The following is a 14,266-nucleotide window of genomic DNA, read 5'->3' on the forward strand; positions in this document are numbered from 1 at the left end:
TATGAACTTGCTCATTTTATCTACCTACCTACCTACCCAGGTACTTACGTTGTATGTTTGTGTGTTTGAATATATGTCTATATGTACTCGGTACGAGGTATGGAAATTTGAATAAACACACAACATATCATGGCATCACATACATACATACCATACCACGCATGCCTGACGGAACGAATCGTGACGATACTCGGTAGCATTTCTGGTGTCTTTTTTCACCTGACTCACGACGTGCGCTGGACTTTGTGTCGAAGTGGCGGAAGGTAGGGAGAAGGGGACTCGAGTGGATATACAGGGGTAGAAGGTATTCTAAGGACGAGTACCGAGTAGGACGAGGGAACTCAAATGGCCAAAGAGCAATAGATGAATGGATCGAAGGAACAAAAGGGAGACATGGATGGTGATCAAAGCATTCGGGATCCATCTTCACGCCATACCACACCATACCATGGACCAATCTCTCGCCGATGGTATCGTAGTGGTGAGTGAGTAAGTGACACGCACTTTTGGAACCACGGCTGGACCAGAAGACAGCTCGTATTCGCCCTCGGGGCCAGCTTCTGAACTGTGCTCGGCTTTTCGGTCCGCAATTCATAGACGGCTAGACTCGTCGTCATCGGGCAATGTATGCTTCCTCATCAACTCTCGTTCCTTCTTTCCAACAAACGTCAATCCACTCGTGGGTCACGATGCGTGGGATTTTCCTCGTGTCCCAGCGCGAGACCTGTTTCCTCAAATCCCCGAGATCGGAGGCACGGTTGGCGATGATGTGTGTGATTGTCGCTCTAACGTCGGAGGGTACCGACGAGAGTGTGGTGTACGTGAGCGAGAGTACCTGGGCACTCGCAAACTGCGCAATAGCCTGGGTAGAGTGAGCCGTGTTCGCCATTGTCATGCTCGATGTGGCTGAGGAGTCCAAGTGCGGCGGTTGCGCTGTTCCATTGCGCGCAACAGAAGCGGGCTGATCAAAGAAAAACACCAGGCCGTGGAACATGAATCCCTTCATGCTGAGGAAGTCATCACCGAAGAGGTCTGGAATTCTATTCCTTTCCTCGTCTTCGATGTCGACAGTTCCCATCTTGGCCATAATCTCTTTGAGCTCCTCTTCGCTGACATCTCTTGAGAGACTGTCCCCATACTCATCCACATTGTCCTCGAAAAGCTCCCTCTTGCTGTCCGGTACGAAATAAATGTGGCGCTCAGGCTCGAAAGGAACGACCATCTCATCCGCGTATCCTCTAGCAAAGTCCCGTTGCGCCTGGTCAACGCAGTCAAAGATCCACATTGGCTTGATGATTTCCTTTTCACCGCGCTTCTCCAGAGATGCCACTTTGACGGTTCGGCGGGACGCAATACATATCACTCTCTCTTGGTTCTCAGAACTCGGAGTTGCCGTTTGCACGATTCTACCACCATTGGCTTTGACCAAGGCTTCCAGCTCGAGTTTCGACTTCTTCAGATCCCCGTTCAACGCGGATTCTGTCATTATATAAAAGGTCAATCCTTCAAAGACGGTTCCTGTCGGTCCCTCTGGTAACTTGACACTGTTTACATCCCTGGCATTGTAACCGGCCACGGTGAGCGGCTTCTTCTGGCTTGCATATCCGCCAGCGCGGGCCTTGCGTTTTTCCTTGCGCTGCTGGTCAACTTTCATCGCTCTCTCTTTCTCAGCATCCTCGACCTTGACTTGTAGATCTCTAAACTCGTCGACAGAGAGAGCAGTTTTCCAATCCTTGTCCCTTCTCAGTCTCATGAATCGAGGAAACCGCAATGTCTTTCCAAGGCCGTAGTCGTCGCTGGCTGTGACTTGCGCAGCTTTTACCTGAACAACGAGAGAGTCGGAAGGCTTGATCCACACGTCTGGTCTCTCCTTGAGCAAGCTCAAGTTGCCCAGGTCGATATAGTCTTTTGCCGATGGTCGGCGGGAGCCCCAAGGGTGCCATTTCCCATCTGTGGAGTGGCGGATCGTAGCGTAGTCGTTAGCCGTCATACCGCCACCAACTTTGAAGAAGGATATAAAGTTCTCGATTGGGCCATTCGGTTCAGACGATTCAGCTCCCTGTTCAACCGAGGTTTGCGATTGAGTCACCTTTCGTTGCGAGGATTGGTCCTCGCTCTGACTCTGGCGTTGAGACTCGGTCACCGATTGTACGGCATTGCTTGAGGCACGCAGACCGCACAAGAAACTGGAGAGGTTGCCGCCCCGTTTTCCTGAACCGTAGTACCCGCCAATGATAAGACAGTCGAGCTCCTCTCCGAAGCCATCCATGTACTCTGGCTTTACTTTTTGCCAGTCGCCTGAGCGGTCATCTAGACGGTACATGGATCTTGGATTCTTGAGCACCAAGCCTTCGGAAGCCTCGGCCACGACTTTCCGAAGTAGGTCTTCCACTTCCTCCACCTTCTTCGCTACCGTGTATTCATGGATCTCAAAGCGTTCGGGCAGACTTCTTACGCTGGCAGCCAACGCTTTGCGGCGATCTCGCAGAGTGTAGCGAGTTAGAGGCTGATCGTTCATTAGAAGTATGTCGAAGATTCGGAAAACAGGTCGGTGACCTTGAGCAAATGGGTTGCGTTGCTCCGCCAGTGCAGCAGTCTTCAATGTGCCGAAAGGGACAGGTGCTTTTTCATTGGGGTCCCACGTTATCATCTCTCCGTCGAGGATGATATTTTCTACCCCGTCTGTAAAGCAGTCCTTGATGTGCGGGGTGAGGGCTCCGTTGGGATCGTAAAATCCATCACCGTACAGATAGGTGTAGTCTTTGGCTTTTCGGGACCAGAATCGGAAGCGTCTTGAACCTGGATGATCGTCATCAGTGATCATGTGCATCTGGATACGTTCGCCGTCTAGTTTCTCCTCAATCCAAAACTCGGGGTCTTCGGCAGTGGGCTTCAGCGCCTCGACCACTTTGTCGAGAGATTCTTGCTTGAATTGGGCCAGCATAGGTTGGAAGCATTGCATTAAGGCGACTCCAGCCTCGTCATCTTGAAGACGGATCTCTGGACGGTACAGTTCCCAGCACACTCTCCGTAGGTTGCTGGAAACATTGAACAGACTCTCCGCGTCAGGGTGCCAGAGGTGGAAAAAAGTCTTCTCGGTAGCACCCACTTTCATCTGTTTCAGAATTACACGGATCAACCACATCAGCTCTTCTGCATTCATGCGCTTGTAGAATTCTGCGAGGATCGGGAGCTGGTTCTCTTCCCTTGGTGCCCCTGACAACTTATCCAAGAGCTCATTGACCTCTGCGATCGTCATGTCGCCAACTTGAACCCTCATGGGGCGCTTCGATAGGGCCTCATAACAGCGACCTGCGAAATCTCCTGCCATGCGCGACGCAGCCGTCTGACCAGGTTGTTTCCAGTTTAAGAGGCTGTACCCGTCCTCGGAGTTTTTGTCGATCTTCATGATCTTGATCAGTAGTTTGGCGATGATCTTCTCTTTAAGTCCGTATACTCCACGTTCGCGGTCCTTGTCTGGGATGATGAGCCTGAAGGCCGGAAAGAAGTCAGGGCCGACCTCTTTGCGCCAACGAGCAATGTACCGTTGGATGATTGCACGCCGTCGCTCAGATGGAGATAAATTGGACTGGCCATCTGGACCTACTTTTCTGCGGTTGATGACGGCTGCCGCTGGCTTCTTTTGCCTGTTGTCAATCAGAGGATTGAAGAGATCCTCAAACAGTGTGTGAAAGGGAAGAGTCTTGCCGTGATTGCGAGGGCGGTTTGGGTATTCCTGGTCTAACCGTTTCTCAACATCTGCACGGTTCGGCACTTGTTCATGACTGGATTCATCGTGCATGCTCTCATCGTCAGACATCCTGGGATCGGGCAGAAGGTCTGCTGAATTGAAATGAAGTGGCCCTACGACCGCACACACATTCTTGCTGAGGTAGAAGATGAGTCCAGAGCACCATTAGGGGGCAGGCTGCGAGCTGCCACTTGACAGGCGTGGCGTGTCTCGTTGCCTATGCCTAGCTAGAACTGAAGTGACGCTCTCCCTCTGAAACGTGACACAGACGCGCCAAGACGCGCAATCACGTGCGCAGTCCCGAATCCATGCATCGCCGTCAAGGCCGAAATTGACGCTTACGGACCAAGCCTTACAGCTTCACTCTGCCTCCTCCTGTTTCTCTCCATACTTCCACTGTCTATTCCTTCGTCTCTGGTCATTCGTTCGGCAACGGGCTTCAAACCTTGCTACAGAGTTGGAGTTATTGAGATGTGACGAAACCCTTACTAAGCTCTCGAGACTTGCGCCGTGTGCCCCATTCGTTCTGCATTGTCCGATGCTCCGGCATCCTGTATCTGACCAGTTGTCAATGGATTGATGAGTGAGAAGCAGGCACGGCGTCCTCCTGTGGCGCCAAAGCCCTCCTTCATCCAACAACACAATGCCGCCACAACCAAACTCTCTCCTTTGCCCTCGCCCGCTCTCCGGGGTGCCACTTTAGCATTTGGAGTGCCTACGGTAAAGCCACCCAACATCTCCATCTCCGCATCACATAATCCATCTGCAGGAGCCCTGCTTGCAGCGACCACTGCCTCTATCAGGAAGCAGCAACAACAAGCACAGCAAAATGAGGCCGCGACTTCACAAGAGTCGGCTTTCAATGCCCGAGGTCGACCATTGACGACAGAAAAGCTACCAACTGCGGTTTCCAACAACTCCTCTCTATCTCCTCCCAAGCCTGGGCTTCGGCCTCACGCTGCTCGATCTACGTCTGCCGTTGCCGCCGTTGCCGCTTCTGCAAAGACAAGCCCTGTGCGCAGGCCGGAATTGAAAAGAGATCAGGGGAGCTCGTATTTGGCGAGGCGAGAACCGTCCCAGGTGCGAAGTCGAGGCATGAGCACAAGTAGCAGCAGCGAGACTGTCCAGTCACTGCAACAGAGCGCAGCTGCTCTCGCTGGGGCGAAGGCCTCGATGACAACGGCTCCCGTGCCAATCCAAAATGCCACGGGTGACAAGCAGAGAAGCGACTTGGGTTACCTTTTGAATTTACCGCTTTACTCTACTCAATCCTCGTCGGCTCCGAGCCCGTCAATCTCCGGTGCCACGGCAGCAGCTACGGCTTCTAGGAATGCCGCCAGTTTAGAAGCGAGAAGAAGAGCTCTGTCAACTTCTGAGGAGAGCAGCCCCAGCGCACCGGTGTTCCGCAATCTCCCTGCATCCCCTCAGTCGACTACCGGTTCGTCATGGCCACGTCTGCGAGTATCTCCCCCACAGACGGATTCAGAGAGCGACACTGGACGGTTGACGGTCGAACAACCCCCGAAGCCTCTACCGGCGCCCGTCCCAGTGCGCGCCAATCGAGCAGCAATCGTTGCACAAGAACAAGCAGTGGCTCAGGACTCGCGAACAGGAATGACTGCAAGTTCTTTGGCGGATGCCATGGTTGCGGGCTCCATTGCAGCCACCCATACCGGCTCCCGTGGAGCATCTCCTGCTTCGAAGAAGGTTCCGCCACCTATACCTCGTCGACGTTCGAAGTCAGTGGGCGCTTTCGGCAGCGCACGGCAGTTAATGCACCTTCCTGGGATGAGGAGTGAGACGATGTCGCAAAACCCCAAGCTAAAACCACTTCCCATGCGACCTATGAGGCAGACATTGCGGAATAACTCGCCCGAACACGACGAACCAGCAGAAGAAAAACGTGGGCGGAGGCACTGGAGGCGACATCCCAATATGCACCACGAAGGCGATCGCAGGCGGTGGAGAGACAAGGTGACGGAGCGGGAAAGGAAACGGTACGAGGGTGTGTGGGCAGCAAACAGAGGGCTACTTATTGATTATGATATGGACAATCCCGACCTGGAGGGAAGAAAAGATGGCGCCTCTCCTGGTGACCTGGTTGTCAACATTGTGGTACGAGACATTTGGGAGCGAAGCCGGTTGCCCAAAGATGTATTGGAAGAGATCTGGGACCTCGTGGCGCAGCCAGGGGCCAAGACGCTCAATCGGGAGGAGTTTGTGGTGGGACTCTGGCTCATTGATCAGAGGTTGAAGGGCAGAAAGCTGCCTGTCAAGGTGTCTCCGAGCGTGTGGTCGAGTGTGCGCCATCCCCAGGGTGTCAAGATTTCGAGTAAAGCGCTACACAAATAAACAGGATAGAGATATATGGATAATTACACTTTTGGCATGGCAGTTTGCCGTCAGGGGTGGAATAGACAGCCAGTCAAGGATAATAGCCGGACCAGGGACAAGGCGAAGCCCCTGAGGTAGGGTATCCACGGCAGCCTCAAGGAATGTTGTACGGAGTATGTATTTCTACGCAGGAATATCGACTACCCATCTGCCCTTCGTGCATACCTAGGTACGAGTATGTACATACAGTACCTCGTCACCTCGTCACCCCGTACGAGCACGAGTACAACAGATCAACATACCTACTGTATTACAGCACAAGCAGTACCTCGTGCACGCACGCGCAGGTCCGCACCAGAGTACCAAGCTCGCAAGGAACGTACGTACGTACATACGTACGTATGTTCATATGCAAGTGCGCGAGTATGTAGATCCCCAGGCTCTTGGCTACGCACCTGAGCTGCTGAGCACGTACATACTGGTAGATCAGGGGATTATCTCGGTATGGATGTACATAATCATATTACAAGGAAAGGATGCGCAATCGCAGAGATCGAAACGCACCGGCACCAACGGCACCAACGGCACCAAGCCGCGTCCCCACAAAGCCCGGAGTTCTCATCCAGAGTAACTCGGTACCTCGTACTAAAGTGTCAGAGCTGATTGATTTCTAAAAAAAAAAAAATTCCCGCAACTAAAATTTCAGGTTCCTCGGGGTCTGAAACGGAGAAATGGGAAAGGGGGGACAAACGGCGACGAAGAAAAAAAAAAAATTGCCTCGCGTGTCGTTGTGAACTCGGACGAGTGGTGGGCGGGCCGGCCGGGTTCGCGGGTGGTGGATGAGAGACTTGGAATGTACTCGGTACCTCCGAGGGTACAGGGTGCTAGGCTGTAGGTTGTAGGAGTAGGAGTAGGGAGAAGGAAGAAGGAAGAAGATCATAGGAAAGGAAGGTAGTTGGTGGTAGGTAGGTAGTGGTGGTATATCGTGTCGAGGTCTGCATTCTACACACCTACCTAGGAATCCATGTACTACAAGTAGGTAGGTAGGTACATAAGTCTATAATATGCAGTACTTGGTACTCGTAAACTCTATCCCCTCGGAAATGCCTCTCTCACGCTCCTCTCCCTTCCTTTTCCCCCTCACCTCTAGGTACGTACCTAGGTATGTATGTAGGTACCGAGTATATACATACAGATAAGGACAAGTTCACGGATGCGTAAGCGAGAGGAGAAACAAAAGGTATCATTCTCATTTCCAATGCATTCCATCTCACTCCCATTCCATTCCACATGCATTATATTTATTGCGCGGCCACTTGTACCAAGCCACTGACGAGGTACGTACCAAGTACCAAGTGCTCGCGCGAGGTGTTGGATAATGAAACCGCCGCAAAGTATAATTAACTAAATACCGAGTATTATTTCCTGCATGGTAGGGGTGGGCGGTGTCCGGATGATCGATCCACCGTCGATCGCTGATCCCCCAGAAGAACACAAGACGACCCAACGCCCCACGCCAACTGGGCGCCGAAAGCCGGGCAAATAACTAATGGATCGACACGGAAATGGAAATGTTGGTTCGGTTTTCAGCTTAGAAGAAAACATCAAGATCGGCTGCAACTCGCAAACTGGGAACAGAATTCAGATCATTGATGTAACATTTGTGTAATTGATTTCTTTGCATTTCCATCCCTATCCCACAATTACAAGTACAACTAGCAAATCTCAGATCCCTCATTGAAGACGAGAGAAATAGACAGTAGTCAATTAATAATGTACATAGCCGTGGATCGCAGATCTCAAGTCTTGCCAATCCCCACCCAGGACCCCATACAGCTGAGCATTCCCAATATCTCAGATAGATACCTCCATCCCTTGTCCCAGGCTGGCTTATCAAAAGCCACGACTACTGGGGTTCGGTAATGGAGATGGCTAATGTCCCATCTGAGGTGGCGCTCATGCTCGATCCCATTGGCGGTGAAGCTTTCCTTCTCCCCGGTCATCGACGATCGGGTCGTTCTTCCAGTGAAGCTTCCTTGATAACGCTCGACTGCTCCTGGTCGCTGCATCTCGTCGACGGGCCTCCGTAGCGTCAAGCTCAACTGGAGACCCAACTTCGTATCACCAGCTGGTGGCGGAACTGCAGCGACAGGAGAGTAGCTTTCATAAAATTCGTAGCCTTGCGGCTGAACAGGTGCTCTCAAAGGGGTATCAAGTTGTCATAAAGGCGTAGCGAGTTGTGGAGGCGGTCTATCTAATCGTCCCCTTCAACGTCAATGGCCGTCTCTCGGACTGTGACTGGTCGGTTTTGCTTCCAGCTCTGGTCGTAAGTCGACTTGGCCGTTGACGGTGGTGGAGGGGGCGCTCGTCTCCTTGGGCTGGCAGGCGCAGAGCTGGACTGGGAGTCCTTGTTCTCCCCACACTGAACCACACCGGTCTGAACGGCGTAGACTTTGCCGTTGCTCTGGGACTGTTGCTCAATCGTCGTCTCGTCGTCAACCTCGCAGTCAAAGATGGCAATCTGGTCGACAGACGAGGCATCCTCGTATTCCTCGTCGGATGCCGAGTCCTCGAATGGATCGCTGTCCGTGTCGGACTCGGAGTCGACGACCACGGTTTCAGAAGGAGTAGCAAGGTCACGCGACCATCGTCGAACATTGTCGACGATAGAGGCATGCAGGACTATGCGGTGGAGATCTGGGGTTTGTCGGCGGCACTCCCGGTCGAGTTTGGTTTGGGAGAGGTGGTAGACCTTGTAGGCCTGGATGGCCGGGTTGGATGATGTGGAAGCCAGCATGGTGAAGATGTTTGATGTTGTATGTCGTCGACAATGGTTCTTCAAGAACGTCCTGATTGTGGGTTGGATATGGCACTTGACCTCTGGTTGTGAGAAGGAGAAAAGGGCTTACAGAGTGGGATGGGACTGAGGAATATATCCTTTTTGATACAGGAGGGGACCCGAATCAATCAGCCGGGGTAGAGGCCGTGGAAATTCAGGATGAATTACATAGGCAGGCTAGTGCGTCTGCAGCTTCGCTAGGCGAAGTATCATGCGCGAGGGTGGCTCAAAGCGCAATAATTTCGGAACTGGCGGGCGGGTGACTAGGGACGCCCTAGCGGGGGAGCCTCTAGTCAACCAAGGGCAACGGGTGACGGGAAAGGAAGTCGTGAGGTAAGCATGCACGGCGTCGTAATGGACAGGGCGGAGGAAGAGGGTGACAGCGCAACATGCAGCAAGTCAGTCAGTCAGTGGTACGAGGATTCTGGGTTGCTGAGGTTTCGGCGGCCGCTTGTCTTCTGTTGCATGGTAAACTTTGTCCGGCCCAAGGATCAAGCGCTGGGATACGCCATGGACTCTGGGGGTGTTTTACATTAGCCTAGGATGGAGAAGTGGCTTGAGATGGGAGCGGTGGGAGAGTCGTGTTTCCGAGTAGAGGGTAGATGTGATCATAGTCATCATCAACATGAGAAATTGTATACAGGAGAGAGTAAGTGGTGTTGGTGAGAGGAGAGGCGCAGGCAGATACGCACCCGTACCCTGTAGCAGTGCCAGTTGCAGTTTGCAGTGCTCGGTACGCAGTTCTACCCCTCCACTCCTGCCTCTTGTGAGGCGTAGTAACGTGACCAGGCCACTAACCACCTGTTTGCTCCCTAGTAAAACAAATGACGTAGCCCATCTCTGCGTCCATCGGCGGCCAACTTTCCGCCTCGTTCCTCCCAGTAAATTTTCTCTCCGGTACAAACTTGACAATTGTTAGACGCCTGAAAACTCCCCTCCGGCTGCAACGCAACTCTACAACCGCGCGTGCCAAACACATTCCACAATGACGGTCGACGGTTAATTGTTCTGGGAAGGTGCTCAGATGTCTCAGACCACCGATTGCGGTTAAACCATCCTTGTCTCTCAATGTTCCATTCGTGCTGTACTGAGGTGCACAGGTACACCGCCAACCTTCACCGAATCCCCTTGAGGACGTGTTTGTTGGTATCTTGATGACCTGAGCAATGCACGGTGGGACAACTCTGAGGATTCTAGGCCCGCGTATTGTCGATCTTCACCAACTGAACCTGGACCCCAATCACAGAACGGGCTTCCACCTCCGCTGGCTACTCTTCATTCAAGTCCATCCAACGAGATAAAACTCGCTGAGTAGGTAACAAGGTTTCCTTACTCAGTGACTGAGGCCCCCGCATCATGCAAGACCGTGTGAATGACCCTGTGCAGCAATCGGGTGGCAGTTGAGCCAGTCAAAGACTCCGGCCAGCACATCCCACTCCTTACTTAATCCCTAGTGCTCCTTCTATCTACTGACACACCCGACACTACTTCTTTGGGATAGTGGCTCTAACCTCTCTCGGTACGAATGCCTCGTTCAGCAGTCTTCCAGAAGGTGCACAGGCCGCCCTCACGGCACACCATCCGTTCGTCACTGTTTCAGATTATGCGCGTCCTGCGCACCCAGTCTTTGCTGACCTTATCTCCTTCCACCTCGACAAACTCGTAGGAACTACCGAATCAAGAAACCTTCGAGAAGAGTTCGCTAAAGCCCCAGTCCCTCCACAATCCTTTCTTCTCAACGGTATACCTGTTCTCTGCGACTTCCTCAAGCATCAGTCCTGTTGAAGGATTCACGGTCCCTGTCACAGTGTCAACGAGCTCCATCAAATTCCATTCCCGGCATCCTTCTAGAAGTCCAATATATTCCCCACAAGCGGATCGACAATCTCCACTGAGCGGTTTTCCATCCGGTGCGACCCCGAACAATGGGCGTCTTGTACCTGACTGCCTGTCCAGGACTCTGGGTTTTTTTTTTTTTTTCTTTTTCACACGCGCGCACTGCGCGAAAATGGGATCCCGCTTAATGTCTCATTGGAAGAGCGAGGGAGGATTCTTGACTTCTTGATGTACCATCCTTACCTTATACGGACTCGAACAGCGAGCGTCCAACCTTGTTCGCTCTATCCACAGGCTTTGACTTGTGGGATACATGACCGTTACTCTGCGCTAAGATAGGAGAAGAAGAGATGGCTCGTCACTGACCAGATTGACTCACTGCTGTAGTAGTTAGTCTCTTTCACCCACTGGCCGAGGAGATCTTTCCTCGAGCTGGTCTCGGAGATCATCTCCTCGGAACTCCGCTGGCCATCAGCCATCAGAGACAACCCCTCGTTTTCGGCACCAGCTCCGGATCTGGTGCGAGTCTTATGGCTCACTGCCTTTTGCACAAATTGATTGGTCCTTGTGTACAATTCGCGCTGTTGGTTCCCTTGTATTCGTACACGATTGAATGATCTCGATGACAGTGCCGACAAAACGCCTTCATTATGAGCGTTTTTACTCCCTACACCAACAACAGTGACACTCATAGACCAGAAAGATTCTGCAAGGTTGAAGCACGGACAATCTCGGTATGAGGTCACCCATTGAATCTGTCGGAAGCCACCGCCAAACGCAGGTAACGTGCAATCAAATATCCAAGCAAAGGGGAATGTGTGAAATTCCTAGAAATGGTTAGCGTTCAGATACCGGCCATTGAGTCTGAATCCTACGAGTCACGGGGAAATTAAAAGCACCCAAATGTCCAGTGTTTGACACCAGCCAGCCAGATCTGCAATGACATATCAACGCCCTGCAGAAGAACGTGTTCTGGCCTCAGAGGGCCTGCCTGATGCGGTAGGCCTTCGATGTCTGACATGGCAGAGGAACTGATTATATCTGCCGTTACTCAGCCTGCGCCCCCACCAATCTTGGGGCACATTCGCTACATTCGCTGCACTCACTGCACACTCAGCACATGCAGGGGTTGACTGTGTGCCATGACATAGTGTCCAATGGCTCCCTTTATTCAGGCTAATACTCGTTTTTCTGCTGCTTTATCGCACCGTGCAGTTGAGACTCCCAGAACTCTATGGGACCACGGAGTACGTACAAGGTGGGTAGGGGAACAAGGCAGCGACACGGCGGTTGTTTGGCCTCGTCTCTTGTTTTAAGACCGAGCATCTAGCCTTAATCCAGTGTTCTGGAAATGGATAAAGCCTGCTCCTTGCCTGAGCAGTGGCTTCATCCCTCACATGATCGAGAGCAATGAGGCCGCCCTGCCAAACCTCTTGCCAAATGTCGACAATACATTGAGCAACTGCGGTAAGTACTCCAGCAAGCACGCACCTGTCAACAAGGAGTGCAGCTCCAATTCCCGCCACAAGCGTGCTTTTAATGCCCATCTCAACACTCTTAACTGGAAACTCCATGGCGTCCGAATACCGGTGTTACAGTCGGAATTTTCCATGTACAGCCTCCCCAGAAAGGAATGATGCTAGATGAACCCGCTTGATCTCCGGACAACCGACTCACATGGTGTTGCATCTTTCATTTCGACGCGATTATGCACTTTGATCCTTTGATCTTGGGGATACGAGTGAATGCAAACGTGGCCAATCTGCCAAGATATTTCGGGAGAGTTTCCTTTACGAGGCGACAGGCATTCCTCGGCCAGCAAGTGATATCAATCCTGGAGAACCTCCAGATGAAGCAGCAAAACCAACCAATGTAACATGTCAATCACCTCCCTCCGCCATTGCCACCAGGCGTCCCTCGATGGAGAGATGGCCCCGAAACGCATCATACTCCGTTTCCACGAGAGATACGAACGGGATCCCGCAACGATAACCCAAAAGTTCTTTGAAGCGATCAATATTGATCCCCAAGACGACTACTTCCCACATCTTTGTCCTCCGGATGACTCCACAAAGATGCACCTCGTCATCGATTTGTATTGCAAGTCTTTCCCCTCGGTGAACCTTGATCAGGTGTCCCACGAGGTTTACAGAGTCAAAAAGCCGGATGATGACTTGTGAGTTTGACGCCCGAGTTTCAGGGGGAGAGACCTGCTGGACTAACCAGAGTCAGCACATATAAACAGCTCTCCAATGCGAACCACGAGGCTCGCGCACGTTGTTCAATACTCCGATGGGGTACAACTGACCGAGTCTGAGTCTTAATCATCCGATGAATCGGACGGAGTACGCCTTGCGCATTTGGGGCATTCACCCGTGAGATTCCTGTCTTGAGCATCAAGAGACAGGGGGATATCTCTCATCCGTCTGCTAGGCGGTACACAAGGAGTTTGGCTCGGTCGCGCCTGTGCCGCTTGACAAAGAATGTATTCCGCACGAATCACATGTTGAGGGTTCTGCCTACAGCTTTGAAACGTCTTCACTCGGGTTTCGCAACCGCAGTTCATGTTCGAAGACCCGACGGGTTGATAGGTATGTCTCAACCGGCGTTGTGTAGACAAAAGGCGTGCCTAAAACGGACGGATTTTGTTGACTTGCGCCAACTATTCCCTTTCCACGGACGTCGGAAATCAGAAGCGGAAGCAGAAAGGCGGGCGTGCGGGCTTTGACTCTTCGGACTTTTCTCTCTCTCCCAAGCTAACCAACCCCCCTTGACTGCTGCCTACCTAAGTAGCCAGAAAAGCGCCACTCGTCGCTCCCTGGTCGTACGGTTGCACAGTCGCACGGTAATGGGTCGCGTAGCGTCATGTACATCGACGGTTTCGGCTTCGGTTCTGGTTCGAGATGGAGTGATCGTTCGTATGCCGACTGGGCCTGGACCTGGACCTGGACCTGGACCGTTACACAGAGAACAATCAACCTGCAGTAAACCACAAACGAGAGAGAGCATGTCGAGTAGACGGGAACAGAGTAGAGGCATTACTGGAGGGAGCGCAAAGCGGCGAGGTATCGCCTAGCGAGCTGGGTACTAATGTTGGCGTAACAGCCCGATCAAGTAAGCCTTGAGTAGCACGACAGAGGTTGACTGCAGTCGTGGTGGGGATGGTATTTTATATTACTGACATACAGTACATATATCCTGATATAACATACATAAACCAACATAATATATTATAATGTTATACATATAGACATAGATATACACATACATATACATCATACATACAATCGTCACTTCATGTACTCGCCGCGAGGCCAAGACGTTCCCGATTAGATACGTGTTCACGTCGGCTTAGTCTATCGAATTCAAATCTACAGCAAGTTAAGTTGCAACTTCTATCAACTGTTGGCCTGGCCCATCGTTGTTTGACTGAATTATGTCGCCTTCCCTTGCAATCTCTTTTCGATTTCATCACAGTCTGGTATTTTTCTTCTCCAAGTTTTTTC

The 14,266-nt window shown here is 52.0% G+C and overlaps 3 protein-coding genes across 3 annotated transcripts; 1 reads left to right on the top strand and 2 right to left on the bottom strand.

The window, feature by feature from the left end:
• Positions 1-613: 613 nt before the first annotated feature.
• AYO21_00751 (hypothetical protein) lies at positions 614-3,820 on the bottom strand (the record flags this gene model as incomplete). The annotated part of the gene is made up of 1 exon (XM_022650739.1): positions 614-3,820. One exon carries the CDS (start codon positions 3,818-3,820, stop codon positions 614-616), a length of 3,207 nt encoding a protein of 1,068 aa, XP_022516742.1.
• A 510-nt stretch (positions 3,821-4,330) lies between these two features.
• On the top strand, positions 4,331-6,103 carry AYO21_00752 (hypothetical protein; the record flags this gene model as incomplete). Its single annotated transcript, XM_022650740.1, has 1 exon — positions 4,331-6,103. One exon carries the CDS (start codon positions 4,331-4,333, stop codon positions 6,101-6,103), a length of 1,773 nt encoding a protein of 590 aa, XP_022516743.1.
• Positions 6,104-8,339: 2,236 nt separating this feature from the next.
• On the bottom strand, positions 8,340-8,882 carry AYO21_00753 (hypothetical protein; the record flags this gene model as incomplete). The annotated part of the gene is made up of 1 exon (XM_022650741.1): positions 8,340-8,882. The coding sequence occupies one exon, from the start codon at positions 8,880-8,882 to the stop codon at positions 8,340-8,342; it is 543 nt and encodes a 180-aa protein (XP_022516744.1).
• Between the last annotated feature and the right edge of the window lie 5,384 nt (positions 8,883-14,266).

The sequence above is a fragment of the Fonsecaea monophora genome (genome assembly GCF_001642475.1).
Source record: "Fonsecaea monophora strain CBS 269.37 chromosome Unknown Scaff3, whole genome shotgun sequence".
NCBI lineage: Eukaryota > Fungi > Ascomycota > Eurotiomycetes > Chaetothyriales > Herpotrichiellaceae > Fonsecaea > Fonsecaea monophora.